The 27,749-nt window shown below is 44.4% G+C and overlaps 2 protein-coding genes across 2 annotated transcripts in view; one reads left to right on the plus strand and one right to left on the minus strand.

The window, feature by feature from the left end:
• Positions 1-23,057, plus strand: part of Prepl (prolyl endopeptidase like) — a 35,385-nt gene extending 12,328 nt beyond the window's left edge. Inside the window, 14 exon segments of the mRNA XM_028892625.2 lie at positions 171-293; positions 1,337-1,403; positions 2,119-2,325; positions 4,300-4,435; positions 6,159-6,375; positions 6,897-6,915; positions 6,918-7,081; positions 12,012-12,209; positions 13,795-13,970; positions 15,240-15,456; positions 18,207-18,356; positions 18,756-18,879; positions 20,137-20,210; positions 20,488-23,057. Of these exon segments, the coding sequence (XP_028748458.1) occupies positions 171-293; positions 1,337-1,403; positions 2,119-2,325; positions 4,300-4,435; positions 6,159-6,375; positions 6,897-6,915; positions 6,918-7,081; positions 12,012-12,209; positions 13,795-13,970; positions 15,240-15,456; positions 18,207-18,356; positions 18,756-18,879; positions 20,137-20,210; positions 20,488-20,577 (1,962 nt within the window). The 3' untranslated portion in view covers positions 20,578-23,057.
• Positions 21,032-27,749, minus strand: part of Slc3a1 (solute carrier family 3 member 1) — a 31,257-nt gene continuing 24,539 nt past the window's right edge. Inside the window, exons 8-10 of the mRNA XM_028892696.2 lie at positions 25,330-25,497; positions 24,183-24,299; positions 21,032-21,666 (exon numbers count right to left, since the gene is read on the minus strand). Of these exons, the coding sequence (XP_028748529.1) occupies positions 21,223-21,666; positions 24,183-24,299; positions 25,330-25,497 (729 nt within the window). The 3' untranslated portion in view covers positions 21,032-21,222. The remainder of the gene's footprint in view (positions 21,667-24,182; positions 24,300-25,329; positions 25,498-27,749) is intronic.

Here is a 27,749-nt window from a genome sequence, read left to right on the forward strand (position 1 = left end):
ATCAAGTGTCTTGTTCTTTTTTGATGCACTTAAGAAGGAACAAAATTTGTAAGAGCACATATCATGAATATCTGATGTAATACCTGTGTAAAAAAAATACAATTATAAGAAGCAAAGACTTTCCCCCTGAGTTTGAAAAATTTTGATCATACCACCAAAAATGTTCCTAGGATCTTCTGCCTATTAAGCCAGAAAACGAAAAATCCCTTTCTGAAAACATGGATGCATTTGAAAAAGTGAGAACAAAATTGGAAACACAGCCACAAGAAGAATACGAGATCATCAATGCCGAGGTAAGCTGCGCTGCCTCTCTTGTGAGAACCGTGTGTATTGTCAGTTCACAGGCAAACGAGCTCCCTTGTAGTTCACAGACTTAACGTCCGTCACATTACAGTCCTGTTGCATTTAGCCTTTCCATCCAGCATTTTCAACTGGAAACAATAGACAAAACACCCTTAAAATTAAACCTTAAGATAAAGCATGAAGTAGAATAGATGAATTCTGGGTAGATGTTAGAGAATAACAGCTCTAGTGTAAATCTGTAGAGATTCCAAGAAGAGGTACATATAAAACTATACATTTCTATATCATTTCTAAAGTATTTACATGTTGTGTCTACATTTTTATAAAAGGAAAATCGCTTTAATAAAGCTAAGTATACAGTTAATCACTTTATAATTTTCAGTCATAAGTACTCAGTTGAAATAAATTGAACCAAAAGATCGAAAATCTTTAGTAAGACTGGAAAACAGGCCAGAGATTATAAGTGAAAATCCATACATAGTCTAATGCAAAGAGCAGTAACAATTCCAGGTTCCAAATATGCCACTAATATAAAGTGTCTTAAGCCACCTGAAACCGAATAAGTCAATCCACTGGCATTTACGGTGTGTACACTTGGTCACAGCACAATGTACTCTGTGTAAAATCAAGTCAGTACTGCACAGTTGATGGCAGAGATTTCAAAAGGAAGGATACCGGAATGTCGATTGGCATCTCAAGCCGGCCACAGTTTTCTGATCTTTATCATTTTGGATTATCTTAAAGATGCTACTCGACATTGTTAACGGCATCTCACTATACAGGCTTTAGGTGAATGAGCATAGATTTTGCTTTGCCCTTGCATTTGTATATTGGAAATTGCCAGCGATTCTGAATGTAGGAAAGCTGTTTCTTGCTACTTGTTGTAAAAATGGTCCATTTCATATTCATTCATGTAGTTCAGTAGATCTGCCTCTTATGATATATCATAATAGGTCTCATCCCTTCATCTGAAGGAGCCATCCTTTAAATAATTAAATTATTATTAGTAAGTCACGTTTCTTTTCATTGTCAGATTAAGCATGGCGGTTTTGTTTATTATCAAGAAGGTTGCTGCCTGGTTCGCTCCAAAGACGAAGAAGGTAATTTGTGGCAAACCACAATTCTCCTTTAATGATGACCTGGCTTTTCAGGTTTCACATTTTTAGCAGGAAACTTCATAGTAGTTTCTCAAAGCTATTAGAATAGATTTCTTAAAGATTATTTCTCAATTTTTTCAATGATTGGTTCTTAATGTCTGGGTTGACTTAAGACAGTGTTAAGAACCACGTTCCGAAGCATTAACAGGGAAAGTGGAGCCGGAATCCAGCATGTTTTGTGTATGTTCTGTGTCTCAGTGCTGTGCTAGGCAGGCACTTCATGTACACTATGTGTGTCTTTTATACTCTCTTTGTAAGTGCTGTAGTCTGTAAACACTAGACCAGCAGTTCTCAGCCTGTGGGTCACGACCCCTTTGGCAAACTTCTGTCTCCAAAAATATTTACATTATGATTCATAACAGCAAAATTACAGTTATGAAGTAGCAATGAAATAATGTTATGGTTGGGGGTCACCACAACATGAGTGACCGTATTAAAGGGTCACAGCATAAGGAAGGTTGAGAACCACTGGACTAGACTATCAAAATAGCTCATAGGTTATAATAGAATAATATTGAGTAAACTATTTTTAAATAACGACTGTAGAAGGACATCAGTATTTGGCCTCGGAATGTTAACGTAAAACATTAAGATATAGTTTTAAATTCTTTACAAGTATATGTTGTGGAGTTCTCTTTTCCTACCTTCCTTTACGCAGCAGACAGCGATAATTACGAAGTTTTGTTCAATCTGGAGGAACTTAAGTTGGACCAGCCCTTCATTGACTCTATCAGAGTTGCTCCCGATGAGAAGTATGTGGCTGCCAAGATAAGGACCGAGGATTCTGAAACATCCACCTGCATAGTTGTGAAGCTCAGTGATCAGCCTGCCATGGAAGCTTCTTTCCCGAACGTGTCCAGTTTTGGTAAGCCGCCAAGTCAAGTCCCTTGAAAAGGCAGCCATAGCAAGCTCCTTGCACTTCTGAAACTCTTTAGCCCATGGTAGGGAAGGAGATGGTGATGATCAGGGCCTGGTCTATTTCTATCTGGGCTCCACGTATTCTTATGGACTTTGTATTATGAAATACTCCCTTCTTTAATTATCTATCTGAATGGGTCACTTTAAAATTGTGCCCATGGGGACTGGAGAGATGACTCAGTGGCTAGGAGCATGTATATTACTCTTGTAGAGGACCCAGGGTCAGTGTTCAGTGCCTATGTGGGGCAACCCTCGACCACCTGTACCGCTAACTCTTGGAAGATCCAACGGACACACATCTGGAGACACACACATATACATAAACGAAAATTTAAAAAGTAATCATTCATAAACTGACGAGAAGCTTTGTGGATAAGAGCTCTGGCCACACAGCCTGGCCTGTGTTCATCCCCGAACTCCTGGTGAAAGGAGACAGTTCCCGAAAGGGTGGGCTTCACACCCGCATCCCGATCCACACATGCTTGTATTCACACACACTTCATACAGTCGCTGATAAATAACACACATTTTAAATAAAGTAGTGCTTTGTTTTTTAAGACACTTCTCATCTAAGTCCCATATGGATATTCGGTTATGTAGTAATTCTTGACCAGTTTATTATGAAGACTAAGGTGTTACAGTTGTTGCTTCTGGATATTTTATTCCACTTTAAACCTGGTTGATTTTTTATTACATGTTATCATGGAGATCTATTATAGCGCGTTTCTCAGTGTTGCTGGCTCCTAGAAATTGGAACGTGTTGAGCTGACGTCAATGGAAACAGTCAGTTTTAGTAGTAGATCTAGCTTTGAATGTTATCATTCACCATCTTGAACATGTTCACACTTGGTCTTCCCTTTACATTGCCATGATTTTTCTGAATGGTTTATTAGATGCTTTGGCATTGAATTGAAAATTGAAATATTCCACCTAATGCATTCTTTTGTGTGTGTGAGTCATCCTCTCTTGTCTCTCTGTCTCTGTCTCTCTCCCTCCTCTCTCTCTCTCTCTCTCTCTCTCTCTCTCTCTCTCTCTCTCTCTCTCTCTCTCTTCATGTCTGTGTGTCTGTATGTCTGTGTCTACATCTGTGTCACATGCATGTGCGTATGCAGCCAGCAGTAGGTGCCCATGCTTGTTCCTGCAACAGTCAGAATAGGACATTGGCATCTTCCTCCATATCCCCTGCCTTAGTGCTTTGAGACAGGATCTGTCACTGAGCCAGAAGCTCCCCATTTTAGCTAGGCCGACTGACCAGCCAGGAAGCCCTTGTGCTCCATCTCTCTGCCCCCCAATTCCTGGGGTTACAAGCATGCACAGCCGTGCAGAGCTTTTTATGTGAGTGCTAGCGGTTCAGACTCAGATACCCATGTTTCTCCCCAGGCCCTGCATAATGGAGTCAAAGAAATACATTGGTGCATCCAACCCCTAAGCTCAGAGTTCATATCCTGTAGTCATGACTTCCAGTGACTGGCAGCCAGGTGGCAGTCAGGGTGTGATTGTGTGCAAATCTCCATTGACAGGTTCTGGGAAAGGAAGGCCAGTTAAAATGCATTTGGTAGCTTGAGCTACCCTATTCCCCAGAAGCAGACACTGAACACAGTGGGAGAGAAAGGGATTAGTGATTGATTCTTCAATTGAGCAGCCATCTCCCAAAAGCAAATGCGACTTTACCAGTATCTCTCTTTACACTGAATATGAGTCCTTCTTTAGGTGCTTGAGTACACTAAGAAATGGAAACCTTGGAACAGTAGTGGTGTTTTATGTTCTCTGTTTATGTGTAAAACACAGGTTTCTGCTATACGCAGATTTCCAGGGACAAACTTCCACATTTCTCCACTTGGCATTCAACATCTGGGTACCACACCTTTCAAAAGCAGTGTGCAGGTAGCTGTGTCTAATTCCTTTCATCCCTTCCTTTCAGAATGGGTGAAGGATGAAGAAGATGAAGATGTCTTGTTCTACACCTTCCAGAGGAACCTTCGCTGCCATGACGTGTATCGAGCCACATTTGGGGAAAACAGACGAAATGAGCGTTTCTACACAGAAAAGGACCCGAGGTGCGGGAATACTGTGGTTACTCTCTTTTCTCCAGAATGGCGCCCCCATTATCTAAAGTACTGACCTTGTTGTCTTAATGTGTTACAAACTGGAGAAAATTAGTATTTTATTACTCTACCTTCTAGAACTAATCTATAGAGTTTGCCAAATTCTATCAATTTGGGATACACGATTCTGAAAAAGTTATCAATATGCCCCTGGAGAGCTCCCGTCAGCCAAGGTTTCCGTGGGCTTTGTTCACAGTACTTCAGTTGTTGGTTATTTAACAACAATTGGTCATTTTGATGGGAGAATGTCTCCTAAATTCATGTTCAAGGAAGTGCCTGCTAATCTATTCTTAAAGATCAATGCATTTTAAATATTGACTCTTTGTCTTCAAATATTTCTATTTCTAGAGGATAGAATCCATATATTCTGATGAAAACTGCATAATATGGATTCTGAAGAGAAAGATCTATGCTAAATAAAGAAAATCTGATTTTTAAGTCATTGAATAGTCAACATCCATCCCTCCCTAAGGCCCCTACACACACACACACACACACACACACACACACACACACACACACACACACACATTTTTTTTTCCTAGCAGAAATACTATTCACCAACAACAGAACTGAATTTTTAAAAGCAAGGAAGATCCAAACCCAAGGATCCCATGCGACAGGCTCAGAGTAACCTTGACTGTATTATATGTATATATCATATTGGTATGTTGCTCATACCAATCGCTTGAGGAAGTTTAATTGTACATCTGTAATGTTTTACAAATTAATGTGTTTTACGCAGACAGTTAAAGATTTGTGGGATGTAAACAGCAAAACGGACAGTTCTTTAGCTCTTCACCCACGGCTTCTCTTTTATGTCGGAATCTAACTCTTCCAATAAAAGAATTAGAGCCTGGTGTGGTGGCACATGCCTTTAATCTCAGCACTTGGAGGCAGAGACAAGAGGATCTCTGAGTTCGAGGCCAGCCTAGTCTACAGAGCAAGTTCCAGGATAGCCAGAGAAAATAGTGAGACCTTGTCTCAAAAGCCCAAAAGAAAACAAAAAAGAAGAAAGAAAAAGAATTAACTGAAGTAACCCCTGTTCCACTTGCAAGGCTTAGCCAGGAGTTGCTCCTGCCCCCCCTGTGAAGGGTTCTAGTATTGCTTCACAGACGCTTGTAAGATCGACCTTGTATAACCATTTCTTTCTTGGTTAAGTTTCATTTTATTTTATCCTATGGGTATTTTGCCCGCATGTGTGTCTGTGTAGCACATGCATGCCCAGCACCCATGGAGGCCAAGAGAGGACACTGGCTCCCCCAGAACTGGAGTTACAGACAGGTGTGAGCTGCTATGTGGGTGCTGGAATTGAACCCAGGTCCTCTGGAAGAGCGGCCAGTGTTCTTAACTGCTGAGTCACCCATCTAGCCCTCCAAAAACATTTCTTGTTCAATTTTTAGTATATTGTAACATTCCACCTGAGATGCTTAAGGATTGGACAGTGACAGCCATTCCAGATGACACCATTGATTCCAGATGTCTCCCAGGGTTTGTAGCTCAGGTCCAGCTCTCATTTCTACTTCTGAATGTACCCTTTATGTAAATCTATGTATGGAGATACAGTAGTCAGGTCATCTGAGGCTCACCTCTCACGTAGCTGATAATACTCCAGAAGGGGAACTGCAGCCAGGACAGCAGTGACCTGACGAGACCCTCTTTCTCTCCTTTCTAGCTATTTTGTTTTCCTCTACCTTACCAAAGACAGCCGTTTCCTCACCCTCAACATTATGAACAAGACGACTTCCGAGGTGTGGTTGATAGATGGCCTGAGCCCTTGGGACCCACCAGTACTGATTCAGAAGAGGATCCATGGGGTCCTTTACTATGTTGAGCATCGAGATGATGAATTATACATCCTCACTAATGTCGGAGAACCTACAGAATTCAAGGTAGTTCTCCATTCACCTCCTTCCCATTTGGGATGGGCTGTTCAGTGTTGGTTTCCTTCACCAACCTTCCTTGCTAAAGGGAGAATGGGGGAGGAGTTTAAGCATGTGATTGACACTGCCTTCCTGTACATCGTCGATCCATTTCCCTTCCGTTAATTCTCTTCCTTAGAGCTAACATGTCTACCTACTATGCTTGTATTTAAAGCATGTAAATGAAACATTCTGTGCTGTTTGTGTTGTAAAAACCAAACTTGGTTGGCCTAACAGAGCACAGTTTAAGTCCTGATTGTGAGCTGGCAGTTGGATTAGTCTAGGCAGGCATACCAATGCATCCATTGTCCACTGGTTGACTGTCTCACCAGGGGCTAACGTAGCCTAAAGTGGTGGCATTCATACTCTGTCCCTGATCCAGACTTCCTAGTGACAGCTAGTGTGGTCCCTTTTCAGTGATTTCATCCCTGAAGGCTGCAGCCTTGGTTAGTGTGTTCTCACCTAGATCTCCTCTAACCTTGTTCGTGCAGCTGATGCGGACCGCAGCTGACGCCCTGCTATCATGAACTGGGATCTGTTCTTCACAATGAAGAGAAATACCAAGGTCATAGACATGGACATGTTTAAGGATCACTGTGTCCTGTTCCTCAAACACAGCAACCTCCTCTACGTTAACGTCATCGGGCTGGCAGATGACTCCGTTCGCTCTCTAAAGGTACGTCCACCTGCAACAGAAACACAGCTCAGCCTAACAGAGCATCAAAATTGGAATGCCATGTACTTCTCCTAAAAGAAATTTAATTTAAATGGATTTTAGCACTCTGGCTTTTTATCAGGTCTAGATTTATATTAGAATGCCTTGAGAGACCTTGTTTTTAATGCAATCTTACTTAAACCAATGGACTTCAGAAATAGAGTCAAGGGTCATTGTGTTTTTCTTTCTACATAGCTCTGTGGTCAGGGATCTTATAGTCTGTGGAGCGGCAATAACCAAGACCTACTTGGTAGCTAGTACCCAGCCACTGATGGCTGCTTGCCCAGGCCACACCCCAGAAAGGCAGTAGTCATATCTCTATATTTCCACCACATGCTTGTATCTGCATCACCTCTCTTTGTCAGTTTTTTTATCCATGAGGTACATACCTGCTTCCTTTCAGTACATGGGTGTCAGTGGTCTCCAGAACACAGAAGGATGACAAGGGCATGTCTAACTAGTTAATACTGTCTGTGGCTGCCAAGGCACGAACAGACGCCTCCAGAGATGAACCTGATGAATGAATGAATGAATGAATGAATGAATGAATGAATGAATGAATGGCAGCCTTACTGTCCATTGTGAAAGCAGCATTGAGTAAATTAAGGTTGTAAGCCCTGAAGAGAAGAAGGTGGTTCTCACTCTGCCTGATAGGGAGAGAATTATTGAGTGGCTTGACCAGCAAGCAGCTTAAGCCTATTAAAATAACGCTCCAGTATTGTCAGAATTCCTATTAAAATACAGTCCTGCCAACTCCATGGCTGTTTATTGAACTCCTGTGTGCAAAATGTCAGGCACAGCATCATGGAATAGTAAAACAGTAGAATAAAACATCTGGCCTTAATGAATTAAGTGTTTTATGATGTTAGGACAAACATCAAAATACAAAGCATAAATGTAAGTTGGTTTTAAATAAGTGATTTCACAAATAAAATGTAGAACTTACAGAACGGGAAGAGTTTGTGGAGATAGACTAGAATGGATAAATAGGAATTTAATGTGCAATATTAAATAGAAATTTAATATGTCATATCCAAGAATGAGAAAGCCATGCAAACACAGCTCTAAGCTGAAGTCCATATAGCTTCAGGGAACCAGTTCTTAAATCTGTTTGGTTAAAGCAGATGACATTTCTGGAGGATGGAGTCAGGACGTGGTGCTTTTTAAATGTGACCGGTGTGTATACATTATAATGAAGGGAAGAGTTAGTGTTTAGTTTGAGGTGTTGGAGTTATACTTCATGAGATTATTGGCAACTGTATCGGTAAAGACTGGAGCAAACAGGACCTGAGGAGATGAATACAAATAAATAATGGGAGCCTGTAGCCATTAGAATCGTGGAGTGGCTCCCTAAAAATCAAGATGCTAAGTTTCACATTGAGTTTCTTCGATGTCTGTGTAGGTGTCCTGAAATAAAAATGGTCATCGCTTCAGGACTTTTCTTACAGTCTCTGTTTGGGTGGGAGCGCCACCTCACACAGCTCCTCCCCAAACCCACCCTTCAGAGCCCGCCAATCACAGCTCCTCCCCCAGAGAGGCTCAAGACCACTCCCACGGGGGTTATATAAGTGGCATCCTAGAAAACAGATTCATGGTTCTTCTGGTCTCCTCCCTTCTCCTCTCTGGGGGGGTTGGCAGGGGAGACAGGGGAACCGCCTGGGGAAACGCCTGGGAGAGCTTTACGCATTAAACCTGGGCCTTTCCAGATTTTGGTCTGATGCACCGGCGTCGGCGGAGAGGCCTTCAGGAGGCCTAAAACTTATCCGTCTCCATCTGCTGTGATTGGAAAGCCGTCAGTATATCCTCAGTGTGGTCTGTATAAATAGGGGTGGGAAAAACATGTTATTTATAGCAGTGTGTGTATTACAATTATATATATCAAGAAAACTGGGAATGCCACGTAGAGATTTTCTGCTCTAAGATTAGGCTGACCTTGAACCTGGTTCCTCCTGCCTGCCCCTCCCACGTGCTTTTGAGTATTACAGCTCTGGAGGGAACGGTATCCTGACTTGTCAGGAAGTCAGGCTATACCTGAGGCTGGGATGTGGCAAGGGATGGTCTCCCTGCAGGGTGGCTGGGATGTGGCAAGGGATGATCTCCCTGCAGGATGTAGCAATCCTGCTCTTCTCCTGGAGAGAGCCGTTATCTGGAGCCATTATATCTGAGCTCTACAAATCTGTTGTTTCTTCTTCGGCTCCGCCCAAGATGTTACTTCTGTTTGACTCTGCTAAGGGGAAGCCCTGCAGAAATGTAGCCGTCTCCTCTGGCTCTGGCCACAAGTTAGTACTTTTTTCTGCTCAGCCTCCCCCCAAGGGGACATCTCAGCAAGGTTCTTCTGCTCAGTGCAGGCAAAAGAAGGTCTTCACCCAAAACTCTTTTGAGGAAGAGATTTATTTGGAAAGGAGGAGTCCAGGAGAGTGGCTGCCTCCACCAGGGTGGAAAAGGACAGCCATAACTGAACAGGCAGAGGGGTTTGTATAGGGTTTCCTAGGGGCGGAGTTTCTCCAGGGAGAAGGTTTTCTGCTCAGGGATTGGTTGGTTTAGTTAGTATGGGGCAGATTTGACTCTGGTTTCAGGGCCAAACTGTGTATTTTTCACTGGCCCTTTTTAGCCCTTTGGCTCTAGTTTCAGGGCCAGGGTGTATTTCTTTCCCTGGCTCAGATTCTAGCGCCAAAGTGTGTTTCTTTGGCTCTGGTTTCAGGGCCAGGGTAGGTTTCTTTGGCTGACCCTTTTACCCTATAGGCATGGGCCACCACACCTGGTGTTGTTATGTGGTGCCAGACTTTGAGCCCAAGGCTTTGAGCTGCTAAGCAACCATTCTTCCAGTTGAGCTATATCCCAGCCTCAAAGACTAAGGAAGACTTGGAAGTAAATATGACCTTTTCTTATTTTTAATAAGTATTCTCATTTAACGGTAACACACACACACACACACACACACACACACACACACACACACACACTTGCCATCTCACAACAAATGCTGACTTGGTTTCTGCTGTATTGATTATCTCGTCACTCTCTGGCCTGTTGCAAACTGTAGGTACCTGCTATGCCCTGAATCTTCTTCTAGGTCCTCATCAAAGAGAGGACATACCATGTGCTACCTAAACGTAATTTTATCATTGCATGATGCTGGATAACACTGATAAAGACCCGTAGACCATGCTTTAGATAAAGGACAAAATCTTTAGCCTCAGTGTGAGTAGTTAATAACATGTTTCCATGTAAAACATCGATGCCTAGTGGACACTTGACCAAAAGATCTTACTAAACACAATCTCCAGCGATGGAAATGTTAAAGTTTTCATGTATTTTTTCTTATCATTGGTCATCACATCATCAGTATTTTCTGATTTTTTTTTTCAAAAAAAGAATAATATTTGATTGCAATACCTGTAAAGTAAATTGAGGATGCTATATTGTAATACTAGGGGGCGGAGCCAGGGCCTTGAACATACTGGACAAACTCAGCCACTAAGCCATACATCACCCCATCCCCAAGCCCAAGCAAGGTTTTGTTGGATGCTGTTATCAGCTTTATTTGCAGGAGAGTCTATTTCTGGGCCAAATTTCTTTCACTCCATCACAGCTCAGTGGGAAACGTGGCTTAAGATGCCCTTGAGACAGCTAATACTTCTGTACTATCTGGACAAATTCAGAGTCCATAGCCTAGCAACAGTTTTTGTTATGATTAAAGCTTTAACCTTGGTCTCTTAGTTTTAGAAAAGCCCAGACTTTGATCTGTTGGTACCAGTTGTCCTAAAGCTAAAACAACGTATTCCATGGTCACAGTTAAGTTTTACCGAAAGGCGGAAGAAGCCTTGTGCCCCTGTGGGCCAAGGAATCTTGTACTTACACTGACAGTTACGAGGCTCGCTCTTACAAGTCGAGATCCTTCACAAGTGTGCGTCCTTGGTAGTTTCCCCAGGTTGGCTGGGGAAATGTGCCTGTCCACTGTGCTCTCTGGCTGTGGTTTCTGCAGGTGAGAGTCTGAGTCTCGGGGCTCACAGCCCTTCCTCCCACCTTCAGTGGGTGCCCGCCAGTGATGTTGTGCCGAGACCTCTGATTTTCTAAGGCATTTGCTCTTGCCACAATTACAATTCAGAAAAAGAAAGGCACTTTTCCTTTCACATTCTTACTCTCAGTACCTTTCGGGCACGCTGTCCACCTCCTTACCAGGCTTGTTTAAAAGGTGTAAGTGGGATGTTAGTGGAAGGCTGGAGGCTGGACCCTGCTGCTCTAAGAGAAGGAATTTTGATTCCTTTCCTTTCTTCTTAAAGTTAAGGATCTTGAGCATAATAGCTACGAGTCTCTCTGAGTCATTGTGCCTGGAAAGGTTTTGTTCTGCACAATGGTTCGCCTCGAAGCTAAAGTTAGAAACAAATTGTAAATGCTTTAGTGCTGCTGAGCCCGTTTGTAGCCCCGGAATAATAACTCTCATCACTGGCTGTCCAGGCAGCGGGGTAAGGACTGGTGGGAAAATCATTGAAAACATTCACTCGAGGGGCTCTGTAAGAGCAGGACCGGAGGGCTGTTGCTGGGGTAGGATTGTTATTTCATTTGCTCTTATTCTTAGCCATTTGGTTATTTTATCATCCAAGTTTGTATTCCCAAATAAATATGATATTAAGAGCAATTTCATTTAAATCTAGAGTCATGATAAACCCTTTTCCTGCATTTCTTTTCTTTTCTTTTTTTTTTCACTTTTTTTCTTTATTGGTAATTTATATAGGGTTAGATTTGTTCACTTGAAATCTGTCTTGTCACAATGAAGTAATTCTCAAATGATGTATCATGTGATAACAGAAAGTAGATATCCATGTCGTGTTGTCTGGAGTAGACTCAGCCACTTTAATATTAATTAGTGAAAATATTGTTTGTTCTTCAGCTCCCTCCTTGGGCCTGTGGATTCATAATGGATACCAATTCTGACCCAAAGAACTGCCCCTTTCAGCTCTGCTCCCCAATAAGACCTCCAAAATATTACACATATAAATTTGCAGAAGGCAAACTGTTCGAGGAAACTGGACACGAAGATCCCATTACAAAGACCAGTCGTGTTCTACGCATAGAAGCCAAAAGCAAGGTAGGTGTTGTGATCTCAGCTTTCAGCTCCCCGATACTGCAAGTGCACCGTGCCAGGGACTTCAGAGTCGGGGCCACATCAGCACTACTGTTGGAAAATCCTTTATACTATGAAAGGTCCAGATGATTTTAGGATACATCATTTTTTCCTCTTAATTTTAATACGCATGTTTTTTACTTTAACATAGACTTAAAAATCTCTGACTTGCAGGCTAAGCTTCGTTTCGCTTGCTTATGTTTGCATTGCAAAGTTGAATTAATAAAAAGAGTAAAGAGTCAAAGCTGGCACACAGTGATGGTAATAATTTTGAGAGTGTGGTAGGTAGCTGATTGGAGTAGACCAGACGAATGCAGTCCGAGCCTCCATGAGGCTTCACTGTGGCGGAGACAGTGCAGGGGCTGAAGAAATCATTACTGATGACGCACTGACAGCCACAGCAGAGAGCATATTGAGTGCATCGGAAAGGTTGTGAAGGGCCCTTACCTTGTCTGGCGAGATCCAGGCAGTCTTTTCTGAAGAAGGGCTGTTTCAGGGAGCACAACTGTCTTAGTTAGGGCTTCTACCGCTGTGATAAAACACCGCCACCATGAACAAGTTAGAGAAGACAGGGTTTACTTCAGCGAGAAAACCCTCTTCTCTTCCCAGCACCCACATGTTGGCTCACAGTCACCTGTAACTCCAGCCCCAGGGAATATGACACCTGCCGGTCCCCATGGGCACTGCACGCATGTGAGGCAAGCATACATGCAGACAAAACACCCATACATATAAAATAAATGAACAATTTTAATTAGATTCATAGTTAGCTAGGCCTTTGGAGGATGCAGAGAGCCATCAGTGTGGTCTGAGCGAGAGTTCACGCACTAATGTTGAGCATTGTGACATTTTCTGGGGTCGGACAATAAAGCCGGTAGGACTTTTAATCGGCTTATTTGTAACTATTCAAAGATCAGAATTGTCGATGTCAACCGGGCAGTGGTGGCGCACGCCTTTAATCCCAGCACTCGGGAGGTAGAGGTAGACGGATCTCCGTGAGTTCGAAGCCAGCCTGGGCTACAGAGCAAGATCCAGGAAAGGCGCAAAGCTACACAGAGAAACCCTGTCTCAGGGGGAAAACAAAAAAAAAAAAGAATTGTCAATATCTAGCCTTAGGCACAGAGAGAGTATGTTATACTAAAATTTCCAACCTAAATGGGCATTTTGGCTTGACCTGCAAGAACTAGTACTGGGCAATGAAGAGTGCTTTTCAAGTTATTTTCCTACTGGGAGAAACTGCCAGTGTTCAAGCCAGGCCTGCTGCTCTTTTCCGACTCGTTATAGACCAGCGGGTAGCTGAAATCCAGAGCTATGTGTACAGATGTCATAGCCTCTCAAAGCTGATGTCCAGTTCAGAAAGTAGTGTACTGGGGAGTGCCCTTCATGATACTTGAAACTGGGGTTAAGCCATTTAAAAACTCTCCTTTCGTGGGGGGTTGGCTCCATGGTAGAGCCTTTGCCCAGCAGATGCCCCGATCCCCACCACTGCAAAGAAACAAACCGCAAAGATGTGTCCTTACGTGCTACTGATTTGATTCTTCCTCCCCAGGATGGAAAATTAGTGCCCATGACAATCTTTCACAAAATGGATTCTGAGGACTTGCAGAAGAAGCCTCTCTTGGTCCATGTATATGGAGCTTATGGGATGGATTTGAAAATGAACTTCAGGCCTGAGAGGCGGGTCTTGGTGGATGATGGATGGATCCTAGCGTACTGCCACGTTAGGTGAGTCAACACGTCTCTCCTGGCAGATGGTGCTGAACATTGTGATGATAGCTATAGTAATGATATGTTAGGGACCAGGTGGTGACGGCGGTGGCACACGCCTTTAATCCCAGCACTCAGGATGCAGAGACAGGCAGAGGACCTCTGTTGAGAACTGTATAGTGAGACCCTCTCTTAAAAAACCGTAGATTCAGGGTCAAAGGCTCACTTTCTTTTGTGGATGTTGGGTTTATGTGTCCCTAAGCCTGGTAGATCTTGATTCAGTTAACAGATTAGTTTGGTCCAAAGAACAAAAGACTAGTTTTTAGGACCTCTGAGTAGATACAGCAGTGTCTGTACTTGATCACTTACATTCTTATTTCCATGCAGTCTCCTGAATTCAGGTTTCTTTCTTTCAAGCTTTCGAGATGGGGTCTGTCTTTGTAGCTGCAAACTCATGACCTTCCAAGTGCTGTGATTCAATGCATCTAATGTAGGCTTTTCTCACAGAGCCTCGCTAAGCTGGACTTCTTTTTTTTCCATCTAATTCCCATTTTATTTTAGCTGTTTTCAGAACAGCCTTATATTTTTATCTTTACTTAAAATCTTCTCTCTCTCCCTATCTCCAGAACAAAGTCCAGATTTCTCGGTAAAATTCTCATGATCTGGCTTCTCTCTGTAGGGTATCCACTGGCCAGGTGCCCTCAGATGACATGCTCTGCCCCTCCGTGTCCTGGCACGTGCTGTGTTTTCACTGGGTCTTAGTTCCCCCTTCCTTACCCTTCCAGAAACCCGCTTCCTTCCCAGCTCAGTTCAGTGTCATGTTCCAACGCGTTATCCGCGCTCCTGACCCATCCGCCCTCACCCCATTCCTCTGCTCAGGTAAAGCTTAAACACGCGTGTAGCGGCGGCCATCATGCCTGGTGACTGTGGTTTGCTTCCGCAGGCCACTGCGAGCCACTCCACGGGCAATTCTGCCTGCGTGTGTGTTTAAGGTCTGCCCTCGGACAGTCTGTAGTAAGAGGTCAGTAGGAACTCAGGCAGAGCTGTTAAATCAGCTTTTGGTTATCTTGACAGTTGGCAGCTTGTTGTTTTGTCTCCTGTGATAGGCTACCCCATACTGGTGTAGGCTTGGCTTAGACAGTCTCTGTTGTATATTTCTTCTTGCTGTTTTCTCCCAGCCTTTAAAAGCACAGCAACAATTGTGAGCTCTAGTGCTACACACAAGCCTGTGATATAGTTTGCTGACCTCTACTGTATCCTTTTTTTTTTTTTTAACTTCCACTACAGGGGTGGTGGCGAGCTGGGCCTCCAGTGGCATGCTGATGGCCGTCTAACTAAGAAACTCAATGGCCTTGCTGACTTAGAGGCTTGCATTAAGACGCTTCATAGCCAAGGCTTTTCGCAGCCGAGTCTAACCACTCTGAGTGCTTTCAGCGCTGGAGGGGTGCTTGTGGGAGCATTGTGCAATTCTAAGCCCGAGCTGCTGAGAGCCGTGACCCTGGAGGTGAGTACTCGCGGGTTGCCGCCCGGCCGGCCGCTGTGCCACCGTTCAGAGAGCGGAAAGCCATTAGTTTGAAGGCATAGCAAAGCTCTTCAGTTTAAACAGAACTGTGCTCTAGGAGAACTTGTGAAATTATCTTAACCCCAGACAATGATCTCTACGGGTTTTGCAGGATTTTCATTGAGGGACTGATGGCTGTCCCCAGTGAGCCTTTGCTATTGGTCAGAACATTTAGAAAGCCAAAGGTATATGTGTGTCATGGTTCCAGAAGTCTGGATGCAGTGTGTCCTCTGACACCTTGTCCATGTGACAGTGTACGGCCCAGCCACATTTTATTCCTGGACTTAGATACACTTTGTAGATACCCCATTATTTTGTTTCTTTTATTTTCTACTGTGTAGCTAGTCAGCCAGGCCTCATGCTCACAGTTCCTCCCTCAACCTCTTAAGTACCAGGATTTTAAGTGTGTACAGCACTTCTGGCTTACATACGCCATTCTCGGGGCTCTTTTGGGCGTAGTCCTGTGCTTTGACTGAACCATCAGTTCAGAAAATGCCCTGTAGTCTTTTCCCAGTCTCCAAATTGTGAAGCTGTATTACAGCATCAGGCTTCACGTCCATCTTCTATTTCCTACTTAGACAATCTGGAAAATAATGACTGGAGCAGTTCAGAGTAGTTCTTTTCAAGGTGTGTGTGTGTGTGTATGTGTGTGTGTGTGTTTGGAGTGAGAAGTAGTAAGTTAAATAAGTATTAAATAATTTGATCTGGAAATCTGTTTTTTAAAAAAATATCCATTATGGAGGAAATAAACTTAGCCATAAAGATAATAACAACAGAATCACTTATAATAGAAAATGCAGCTAACCTTGAATTTTAAAAATTAGAAATAACCAGAAATGCATATGTAAGGATATTTATTTCAGTTACTTATTACAGTGAAGAATTAGGGACAGCCTAAATATTCAACACAAAGTATTCGTGTATGAGTCAGAGTCATTGATTATCAGCACCCAAAGTTAGGGCTGACTGAAGCAGAAAGGGTTTACTGGAGTAGTAGGTAGGAACAGGTGTGTCAGAACCAGGGCTAGGGGGTGCACACCCAGGAGCAGAACTGGCCGGGGCGGCTGCCCCTGGGGAGCACAGAGCACCTCACACTTCAATCGCTGCTGCTGAAAACTGGACAGACGTCACACATGGCCTGGTAGATTCTCCACGATGGCCATCTGTGCGGTAGAGCTGGGCCCCTCCTAACAAGGCTGGCAGCTTTGTGGGTGCAGGAGAGGCATCCTGCTGGGCAGCCTGAAGGGATCACAGCGCCCCGGACTCCATCAGTGATACTGTGAAGGAAGCTGGCAAGCAGCTGCTCTGGAAAATAGAGCTTTAGATGAAAAGAGCAACTTCCCTGTAATTAAATGTTTTTTATTTATTTTTATTTTATGTGTATGGGTGTTTTGCCTGCATGTATGTCTGTACATCACATGCATTCCTGGAAACCTCAGAGGCCAAAAAGGGTTTTGAATCCCCAGAAACTGAGTTATGGACAGCTGTGAGCCACCATGTGGGTCCTAGGAATTGAACCAGGGTCCTCTAGAAGACCAGCCAGTGCTCTTAACTTCTGAGCTGTCTCTCTATCCCTTATAAATGTTCCAGTAATAATTAAGGCCAGTCGATGATTTTCGTCTTCTTTTATCTTGGATAGTTTCCAGATCTTATCTAAGTACTATTTAGGAACTTTCTTGTAAAATTCCAACAGGTGGAGCAGAGTTTGTGGTTGTTGGTGCTTTTCTCACTGTTAAAACGGTCCAGTCATGGTCGTAAAGTAACAAAATCTACTGCCCTGACTATTTTTAGTGTATAGTTCCATAATGTTAAGACATTTACTGTATTATGCGGTCAGTCTCCAGATGTCAGTTTTTGTCTTTCAAAAACAGGCGGGGACACCAATCCCACATCGACAACAGCATCTCTGACACACCTGCTCCTGCAAAAAGCAAAAAAAAAACTCTCAAAAAAAAAAAAAAAAAAAAAAAAAAACTGAACACTCCCTGACCTCTCCCCCCTCCCTCCCTCCCTCCCAGCCATGGACACCACCCTCTGCCCTCCGTCCCCACAGTCACCTCTTGTAAGAGGCGTCCTGCCAGGTTTGCTAGTCCCGCTGAGCTGACCTGACATCGCATTGCGAGGGGTTCCAGGACTAGTCTGCGTGCCGGCACCCCGGTTTGCTTACCACGGTCCAGTTCCACAGGAAGACCCTGTCTCCAGCTCTCTGGGGACATACTAGGAAGGGGTTGCCAGGTCAAACGGTAAATGTCACTTTTGTTCTTTCGAGGAACTACCATGCTTTTTGCCACAGTGACCCAGCCATTTACACTCTAGCCCACAGTGCCCGAAGTGGCACAGCTTCTCTGCATCATCGCCATCTTGAAAAGCTCTGTGTTGTGGGGTTGTCTTCACCATAGTAGCCGTCCTAATGAATGCAGAGCTGCATGTGTTACTTTTGGATAATTAAAAATAGAAAAGGCACCAGGCTGAAAACAAAACCTGTGAAACTGGAAGGTAATTTCTTTGTGGTTCTATAAATGTCTGTTACGGAGTTGGAATGCTCTCCAGGCAGCTGTGAGGTACCAGCTGTAGTTCAGACTGAGCTGTCTTCTGCACACCAGGGTATGTGTTTATTCTGCAGTAGCCTTGTGACGTTCATTTTAGCAACCTTGGAGATAATATTCAAGCCTGGCTTCTTTTTCTTTGACTAGGCACCTTTCTTGGATGTCCTCAACACCATGATGGACACCACACTTCCTCTGACCCTGGAGGAGTTAGAAGAATGGGGGAACCCTTCCTCTGATGAAAAACACAAGAACTACATAAAACGCTACTGTCCCTGTCAAAACATTAAACCTCAGGTAGGGAGCCATGGTTGTGATCCACTGCCTGAAGCCATCCAGACACTGAAGGCACTCTCTGAGCTGAGGCGAGAGTTAAGAGGCCTCCCAGTCGTTTCTGTTTACGTTACATAAACATCTTTCGGTGTCTTGTCTGCTCGTACTCCATGTTTGCCTCAGTTTATACCTCAGGAGAATAGCGTCCCCAGACCCTGATCCAGTATAACTCAATGAGATGAGGTCATGATCTCTCTGGACAGGAAACAGTTGCCCCAGGTAACAGGTAGCCTGGCACATAGGGCTGAGGCCTACTCACGAGTTTCAGATGAGAACACCCTCCTAGCACTTGGGGGCACAAACCAGAGGTAATTGTTTTCAAGGACTCACGGGTGATGTAAACACTATGTCTGTTCTCTTTAGCACTACCCCTCCGTTCACATCACAGCCTATGAAAATGATGAGCGCGTGCCTCTGAAAGGAATTGTAAACTACACTGAGAAACTCAAGGAAGCCATTGCGGAGCATACGAAGGAAGCAGGGGAAGGTAGGACACTGTCTGATCAGGGACCCTGGCTGACAGGACGGCCCTCAGCCACACTTGATGTACAGACCAAACCGTCTGCCTGTCATGCAGGACAGACTCCTATGCTGACCACCCAGCTGACGTCCATGTAGCCATAACCACCTGAGCTCTTCAGGGATAGTGTTAAATAAAGCAAACAGTAGATGTCCAGTGTGACTTGGAGATCTACACACAGACTCACTCAGGTAACAGTTACCGAGACAGTCTATCACTGCTTTTACCTCATTCATTTTCAGTGGATAATTCTTCTGGGGCTGGAGAAATAGCTCAGTGATTAAGAGCACTTGCTGGCTGCTCTTCGAGAGGACCCAGGTTCAGTTCCCAGCACCCACATGGCAGCTCACAACTGTCTGTGACTCCAGTTCCAGGGGATCTGGTGCCTTTTCTGCTCCAGAGGATCTTGCATGCCTGTGGGGTACATAAGCTCACACAACCACATACAAATAAAAATCAAAGATAAAAAAGTCAGTAGAAACAACTCCTCTTTTTGCCTTAAAACTGCCCAGGAAGACATTCTGAGTTTGGAATTGGGAGGGCCGCCTCTAAGTCTGCCTGTACCCAGCTCCAGTTCTCACATCTCCACTGCTATAGCTGCTGTTTCCAGGGTCCTAAACTCTCAGGTTCCACAGAGCAATGACACTCTCCTAGGTCACAGCCACTGACCCCACCCCCACCCCAGGTCACAGCCACTGACCCCCCTCCTAGTCCAGCCACTGACCTCCTCCTAGGTCACAGCCACTGACCCCCCCCACCCCAGGTCACAGCCACTGACCCCCTCCTCCTAGGTCACAGCCACTGACCTCCTCCTAGGTCACAGCCACTGACCCCCCCCCACTCCAGGTCACAGCCACTGACCCCATCCTAGGTCACAGTCATTGACCCCCCCCCAAGGTCACAGCCACTGACCCTTCCCCCCAGGTCACAGCCACTGACCCCCCCCCACCCAGGTCACAGCCACTGACCTCCCCCAATAGGTCACAGGTCCCAGCCCTCTCTGTGTGCCAGTCCAGGCAGGCACCCAGCTTCCTCGGCCATCAGGTGTCCTGCTTTCCCTGGTATAGACATTGGCCTTCTGCCCCTCGCCATCATCTCTTTGGTGGTAGTGATGATGGCTTTGGTCTTTGTCCCTTTGCAATTTGAGTGAAGTACTCAAAAGGAGAGGGCAGTATGGGTCTCAGTTTCCTGACCATCTGATCGCTTTTCTGTTAACTCTTTCAGGCTATCAACCTCCCAACATTATTTTAGATATTCAGCCTGGAGGGAACCACGTGATTGAGGATTCTCACAAAAAGGTATGCTGTCCACCCCCTGTGCATGGACAGAGTCCTCGGTGGTAGATGTATTGCGTGCGCGGTTTCCGGTGGTCAGGGCAGGGTTTCTGGCAGAGCTGCGGCACAGATGTCAGGCCAGGGGCATGGGGGAGCGGGAGGAGGCCTGCTCTGGGGCTCCAGGTACCAGTGAGGGAGCCTGCTAAGAGATGGCTGGGTCCTGGAGCAGACTCGGGTTAGCCTAGACGAGGACAGCCTGGGGAACCCTGGGATTCTGTCTAACCTCAGATGTTTCTTTTAGATCACAGCCCAGATGAAATTCCTGTATGAGGAGCTTGGACTTGACAGCACCAATGCATTCGAGGATCTTAAGAAATACCTAAAATTCTGAAATGCTGCCTTCAGCTGGGAACTGGAAACACATGGAAGTAATAATGTCTTATTTCCAGTTGGGTTAGCAAAAGTGAGATTTTTTTTTTTAAGTTATTACATAAGTTTTTTAAAGTTGTTTCTTCGTGTAAATTTTGCTTAATGTATTTCTCACTTGTCCCGTCCACACCAGCACATACCCCTAGCCTGGGAAGTAGTTTTCGGCCATGCTCCTTAGTAGGATGTGGAGAAGGAGCCAGAAGGCCTGGGTAGGAGACCGCCAGGCCTCCCTTCCAATCAGAACAGCTTCATGCCTATTAATAGAACTTTCTTTGACCAGTTTACAAATCAGTGTCCTTCCTCTTCACTAGTAAATACTTTTAGACACTGGCTGTGAGTCACCTGGCGACGCCCACAGCTCTGCTGTAAAGAAAAGAATAGCATTCTTCAGATTCAAATGCTTTAGAATTTGGGAATAATCTTTTCAACGCTTTATTGTTCTTTCAAACACTTAGAATCTTCCCTAAAACCCTTGCATTTGTGCTACAGAAATTTAAGAATTGATGGCCACTCATGAGGCTTATTGAGCCTCATGCTGTGTGTATGTATTAATGTGTGTATGTTAAGACATCCTGGAGGCAGGGTGCCATCTCGTGAGTGGAGAGTCCTAACACAGGCTGTACAGAATGTCCAGTGTGCTCGAATAGCATGCTCGATTGGAAACAAAGCATTTGTCTCTGAAAGCTGCTTGGTGATGGAGGAGAGTCTTCATGCTGTGTTCCAAGATGAGTCCTTCTCCCTTCTCCAGAGAAATGGCATGTGTATCAACGTCTCTGCCTTTGGAGACCGAATTGGTACTTAATCTTATTCTCAGTTTTGTAGGAAGATCCGAAATGATTTCCTGTAGATTTAGCAGAGTTGATGATTCTCCAAAATTCAGGACCACAATGAAGACTCTGTCTATGCCGTCCATCTCTCTTGTATACACAACAGAGTGACTGTCGTCCCTCAAAAGGCAAAACCAGCCCCTGCTGAGCAGCAGTTCTTTGGCATGTAGTAGACTTAAATCCTGATAAAGCCTCAAGGCTGAACTCGCCTGGGTCTTTTGGACCTGTTTTTTAAAAAGAATAGTCACATAAATGTTTTAAGAATTACCTCCACCACCACCACCCCCCAAAAAAAACTTGCTTCCATTTGCCCTTTAAAATAACAGCCCAAATAAGTAAATCACTGCCCAATTATAAAGCACTTCTAAATAGTTCATGTTTTCTGCTTGTCGGGAGTCATTTCAGTATGCACAATGCTCCCACTTCTTAGAGTTGCTGCAGAAGCCAAGTCTGACTCCACTTTAGGACATTGAACCTTCTGGAATGAAGTCACTGTGCTGTGCTGTAACTGCCAGATGCCTGGAAGCAGAAAGTGTCCAGTGCGTTTGGACGTCGTGGTTCCCATCTGCGGGATAACGTGAAGGGCACTGTGGGTGCAGAGATCATGGGTCCCACAGACATGGACTCAGATCCCTGGTGATGGGAAGGGCACTGCAAAACTGCAGAACCTAAGATACAGAAGTCTACACTTGCTTTCTTGCTGCCCCGCCCCTGCCCTGCTCCGCCCCACCCCCCAGCCACAGAAAGTCTTTTTGGCCTTTAAAGGTTTGGGTTTATTTTGCAGCTACACAAAACATACCTAATTTAATGCTGTTCTTTTCTTTCTTTTTTTTTTTTTTCTCCTCATAAGCGTTTGTTTTTCTGTTACAGATGTCATTGTGATGGCTGGTAATATGCTGGCAGAATATTTTACCATAATTCCATTCCCTTTCCTTTTAAACATCTGCACTTCTAGTATTTTCTTACATTTTCAATCCCCTCCTCCCATGTTTTATATTGTTTATTTAAGATAGATTATCAGACAGATAATTACTGTGTCAAAGAGTATGGACATTCAATGCATAATGCCAAATTGTTCAGAGCTGTTGCCAAATCCACAATAATAATAATAATAATAATAATAATGTTCATTCATTACACTCTAGCCAGCCACGTTTCCTGGGCCGGTGGTGGTGGTGGTTGTTGTTGTTTTCAGGTAGATGCTTAATAATGTATATTTAATGACTATCTCATGGATGTTTAAAAATGTCTGTTCTGTTTATCAGGTACAAAGTAACTGTGGTCGGTCTGTGTGTGCGTCACACTGTATTACTCATTCTCCATAGCTTTAGATAATGCATGAGAATCGGGGTTTCATGCCACTCCCATGAGAGGCCCAGTGAGCTATTCTATCCATCTCCTTTCATTTGAACTCTTTTGCTGTAACCGTGGACCTGTCTGTTTCTCTTTATATCTCTCAAGGTACTTGTCTGATATATTTTGAAGCTTCTGTTAACATGCATAAAGATTGGTGACTTTCGGTGGATTATTCACTGTCTGAAAATTGCATTTCTCTCATATAATGCTTTTCATATTGAATTCTATTTTGTCTGCTATTAAATATTTCCAAGCCTGCCTTTTGTAAGTCATTTTTTTTTGGTCTAGGAGTTGCATACACATAGTATAAATTTGAGTTGCACTAAGAATATTTACAAGGCAGAGGTTTCTCCAGGCACCCCCAGTTCCCTTCCAGAGACAGACAAGACATGATAGCTGCTTGCATTCCTTCCAATAGGTCTCATGAAATGGGAACCCTGTGCCTCTGCGAGCATATGTGGGTGTGTTTACACGGATGGTGACACACATCCTACGCGTGTTCTAACGTGTTACAAGTGCTCTCTCACCGGTGCGGCTAGCCTCTGTCTTAAGAGCCACATCTTAGTCCCGTGATCTAATGACCCGGCTTTCTGTTGGATAGACACGTCAGTTCTCACACTTCCAGCTCTTGTCAACAGTGCTGCAGACAGACCCTTGCATATTTATCATTTGCATATGCATGAATATTCAGAGATGCAGATATCTAAGTAAAAAATGTTTACACTTCATAAAGTGTAAACATTCTTTTGATAGTTAAATTGCAAGATTCCTGTAGTATTGTTAGTTATTTGTGCCATTTTAGCTCTCTCATATCTACATTTTTGTCTTATCTAATCTAATCTGAACATTTTTAGTTTTTAACATGAATTCAGCCCATTCATATATATGACTACCTTTTCTAGCATCCTTCTGAAACCTCATTTTATCTTTTATTCATAATAACATTATTCTTTTGTCTAGGGATTTCTCCTTTTTAAGAGATTTCTATTAATCAGTTAGTAAGCAGTTCCCGCCCTCTGGTGTTTGAGAAAGTACACATTTATGTGTTTCCAATCCCTTAAAACTTAGTGACCACTTTAAAATAAGTCCCAGAGAAAGGGTAGCCAGGCTTGCTGTAAAGACTGTAGAATTTCTGTCACAGCTGGGAACTCTCAGAGACAGGAATTTCTGTGAATGACTCTTCATATGGGGCCCTGTGTACTCGGTCATATTTTACCAAAAACATAATTTCCAAGCTCCTTACTAATTGAAAATTGCAAGACTAGTCTGTGATAGATTTCAAGAGTCTTAGTTGAGGTTTTACACATGGCCGGGATGCTGGTAATCCATGTGGAAATGCATTTCTTATTTCTAGACCCAACATAACATTTTCATGGATACTTACTTCCACATTCACAGTGTGGTAATCAGAACTTGTGGGCAGCCAGGTGCGGTTGCCTTCAGAAAACCCAGCATTTGAGCTGTTGTCCCACTGCATCGGTGACTTTGACGGAAGGGCATTCTGTGTCGACAGACCAAAAAGAGAAAGCAGTGATGAGGTCATCACCCTCCTGACTACCTCCAGTGACCCCTTCAGTTCTGAGCTGACGTCGGCACGCCCGGCCTTCGTGATGAAAAAGCCTTAACATACACTACTGGTCAGCTTTGTGCTTTCAGTGGGAAAACAGCGAACAATCTCCTCGATGGAAACACACTTTTCCTAACTGAACTTAGGTGTATTTAGGATCTGCTGCCTTTTTTAAGAAAACAGAAAAGGATTTCAGAATATCCCACTAGCAGTTCCTGACACCCCATCCTGCTGTAGACTGATGGCAATCAAGAACGCTGCCAGACCCAGCTGGTCCTGACTTCCGCATGCTCCTGCGCCCACCCTGGTTGTTGCATGTGAGCACCCACACACGGTGAGTCGCTGGGAGGAAACTATCTCTCACACAAGTGAAATGGAACTGCACAGATTAAAGGTCAGGATGCCATCCACCCAGCAACAAAAACAAAGTCACACAATGGTAACAGGACGAGGCAGTGCTGTGGTCTCGTCGCTAGCAGGTCAAAACCAGAGGTGAATTCCTCCTTGTGGGAGAGGACAGTGAATAATATGCAGAGTAAGTCACTGTACTGTGCCTCGATCTGCAGGGTCCTTGGTTCTATCCAAGAAGCTCTGTCATGTGACTCAGAAGGCACCGCTTCCGTGAGCTCCTCAACCACCTAATCAGGAAGGGAGCTGATAACCCTTACTGTCAACAGTGAAAAAAAATTGTGACCATGGGGCTGGGGAGATGGCTCAGGGTTGAGAGCACTGGCTGCTCTTCCAGAGGACCTGGGTTCAATTCCCAGCACCCACATGGTGACTCAAAACCATCGACAATGCGATCTGGTGCCCTCTTCTGGCCAGCACTGCAGGCATACATGCAAACAGAACACTTACACAAATAAATAGTTACAATTTTTAAATTAGTTTTAAAAAGAAAGACCATGCCATTCAGAACTGAAATAGTAGTGTAGACATGTAGCTAAAAATGTACCATACTTACAGTATCATAGCTTTCATTGAAATTTGTAATGGAAATATCTCTCATCCCTAATTCTTCGCCATAGTAAGTTATGGGTGTTCCTGGGAGTGTGAAAAGAAGCATATTCATGGAGTTGACGTACTGATCGCCCAAGCGAGAGGTCAGCCGGGTAGTCTCTGGTCCACCAGTCTGAAAGGCAGATAAGTTTTAAGACCACAGCTCCACACACAACTTCATGAAAGAGTTGTCCTGTTTGAAGTAGAAAGTCCCCAGGCAGAAAGTCACTGTGAAAATGCTGGTGTCGGCATGCACAGACATGGGTCCCGAGCGAGCCCACCACCTGCTGTGTGACTGACTGTCCATCATGGCTCCTGTGCTGGCTCGTTTTACGTCAGCTTGACACAAGCTAAAGTCATGAGAGGAGGGAGCCTCAGTTAAGAAAATGCCTCTGTAAGATCTGGCTGTAGAACACTGTCTTAATTAGTGACCGATGGTGGAAGCCCAGATCATGCTGGGTGGAGCCGTCCCTGGACTGGTGGCCCTGGGTTCTATAAGAAAAATTGAATAAGCCATGGGGAGCAAGCCAGTAAGCAGTACCCCTTCATGGCATCTGCTTCAGTTTCCATGTGGTGAACACTCCGGTTACATATCAGAACGTGTTCTGCTCATGAAAGCGTCTGAGGACTCTTCCCACAGCTGGATCCAGTGGGCAGATGCTGATCACGGCGCTCTGCTGTGCAGAGAGCATGTTCACACCTGGGTCAGATCTTGTCCCCTCACACAGTAGTCTGCCAACAACTTCACAGATGAAGAAAGGAGCTTTGAGAAAGGGCAGCAGTCAAGTTACAGTATGACGGACAGCCAGCTTTTGACTATGAACTTGACTGCTACAACACAGGAAAGGCCATCTTTCTTTTCTCTTAGGCATGCTAAGGTAACCCCCAGAACTGTATCTTTGGGAGTCATTATAAAGTACTTTTCTACTTTGTTGTTTTGTTTTGTTTTTTTGAAACAGGGTTTCTCTCTGTAGCCCTGGCTGTCCTGGAACTTACTTTATAGACCAGGCTGGCTTCGAACTCAGGATCCGCCTGCCTCTGCCTCCTGGGTGCTGGAATTAAAGGTGTGGGCCACCACCCCATGGCTCTGCTTTTCTAGTTTTATGGCCAGAAAATTCAGTCATACATTGTCTCCTTCTTCTATTCTTTTCAATGCCATAAGCTGTTGAGCAAACATTCTCAGGTTGGCTGACACCCAGTAAGTTCTTCCTTTGCAGAAAGTTCTGTTGAAAGCAGAACATCTTTCCCCTAGTGGTTCAAAGCAGTGGGCACAGATGGCCTTGATCCCACAGACCAAGGACAATCCCAGTCACCCATGACACTAGAAACTGTCAAAGTACTTTATGTAACTGCTCCAAGGACACCAGAAAAGCTGTGACATCAGGGCACATCCAGCTGGCAGCATTAGGATCTCAAAAGCTGGGGATATGGTTCAGTGGTAGAGCACAAGCCTGGCATACATAAGGTCCTGGGTTCGATCTCCAGCACCACTGACAAATCCACTAAAAAAAAAAAAAAATCTCCCAAACAAGGAAAATATTGGCAAAAACTAAAAATTCCACATTTTTCAGAGCAATTAAAATTAACAAAGGACAATGGCAATTCCAGATTAATTTATTCAGCAAAAGCCAGAGTGAGCACTTCACATCTGTAGTGTTTTAACTTTCCTACTTTTCCTCCTTCAAGCCCATGATATGCTCAACAGCCCTACCACCAGTAGCTAAAGAACAGATGCCTAAGAGCCCTGGGCAGGGATTTATAGTTCAATGGACGATGTTTCATCCGGGACCTGCCTCTGTGCAAAGGGCCTCAGCACACTTTCGGTTGAGAGTTATCTCATCTGACCCAGGACTGACTATGCAGACACGAGTCTCGTTCCCATAACACTTGTGACAACATTTGGCCTTCCTATGGCCATGGCATTACACCAGCTGAGGCCAACCCAAGGCCTAGAAGAAGAAGCAACTGGGGATTGAGATGCCCAAGAGAGGCCTGCAAATGTTCCTATGGAATCCTGGGGCTCTGGGAAGCTCTTGAAGGACAGGCCTGTGTGCAGGAAGAGCTTCTACAGCGGTCCAGGGAAGGCTTTATCTAACCTCTCATCTCAGCTGACCTAAGGCTCTGCCCAAGTAGAATGGGAAGGCTAAGGCAGGGTTGTAAGGTGACTGCTAGGAGTGGATGCTTGTCCCCGCACACGAAGAACCCCTCAGCAATGGCAGGAAGACTCATCAGTTCTATGCATCTAAAGAAACCCCACCGCAAGGCTAGACAAATAGCCCCGTGGTTAAAAGCAATACTGCTCTTGCAGAAGACCCGAACTTGACAACTAATATTTCCCTGTAAACATAAACTCCATGGGATTCAACACCCTCTGCTGGCCTCCAC

The sequence above is a fragment of the Peromyscus leucopus genome, chromosome 22, assembly GCF_004664715.2.
Source record: "Peromyscus leucopus breed LL Stock chromosome 22, UCI_PerLeu_2.1, whole genome shotgun sequence".
NCBI lineage: Eukaryota > Metazoa > Chordata > Mammalia > Rodentia > Cricetidae > Peromyscus > Peromyscus leucopus.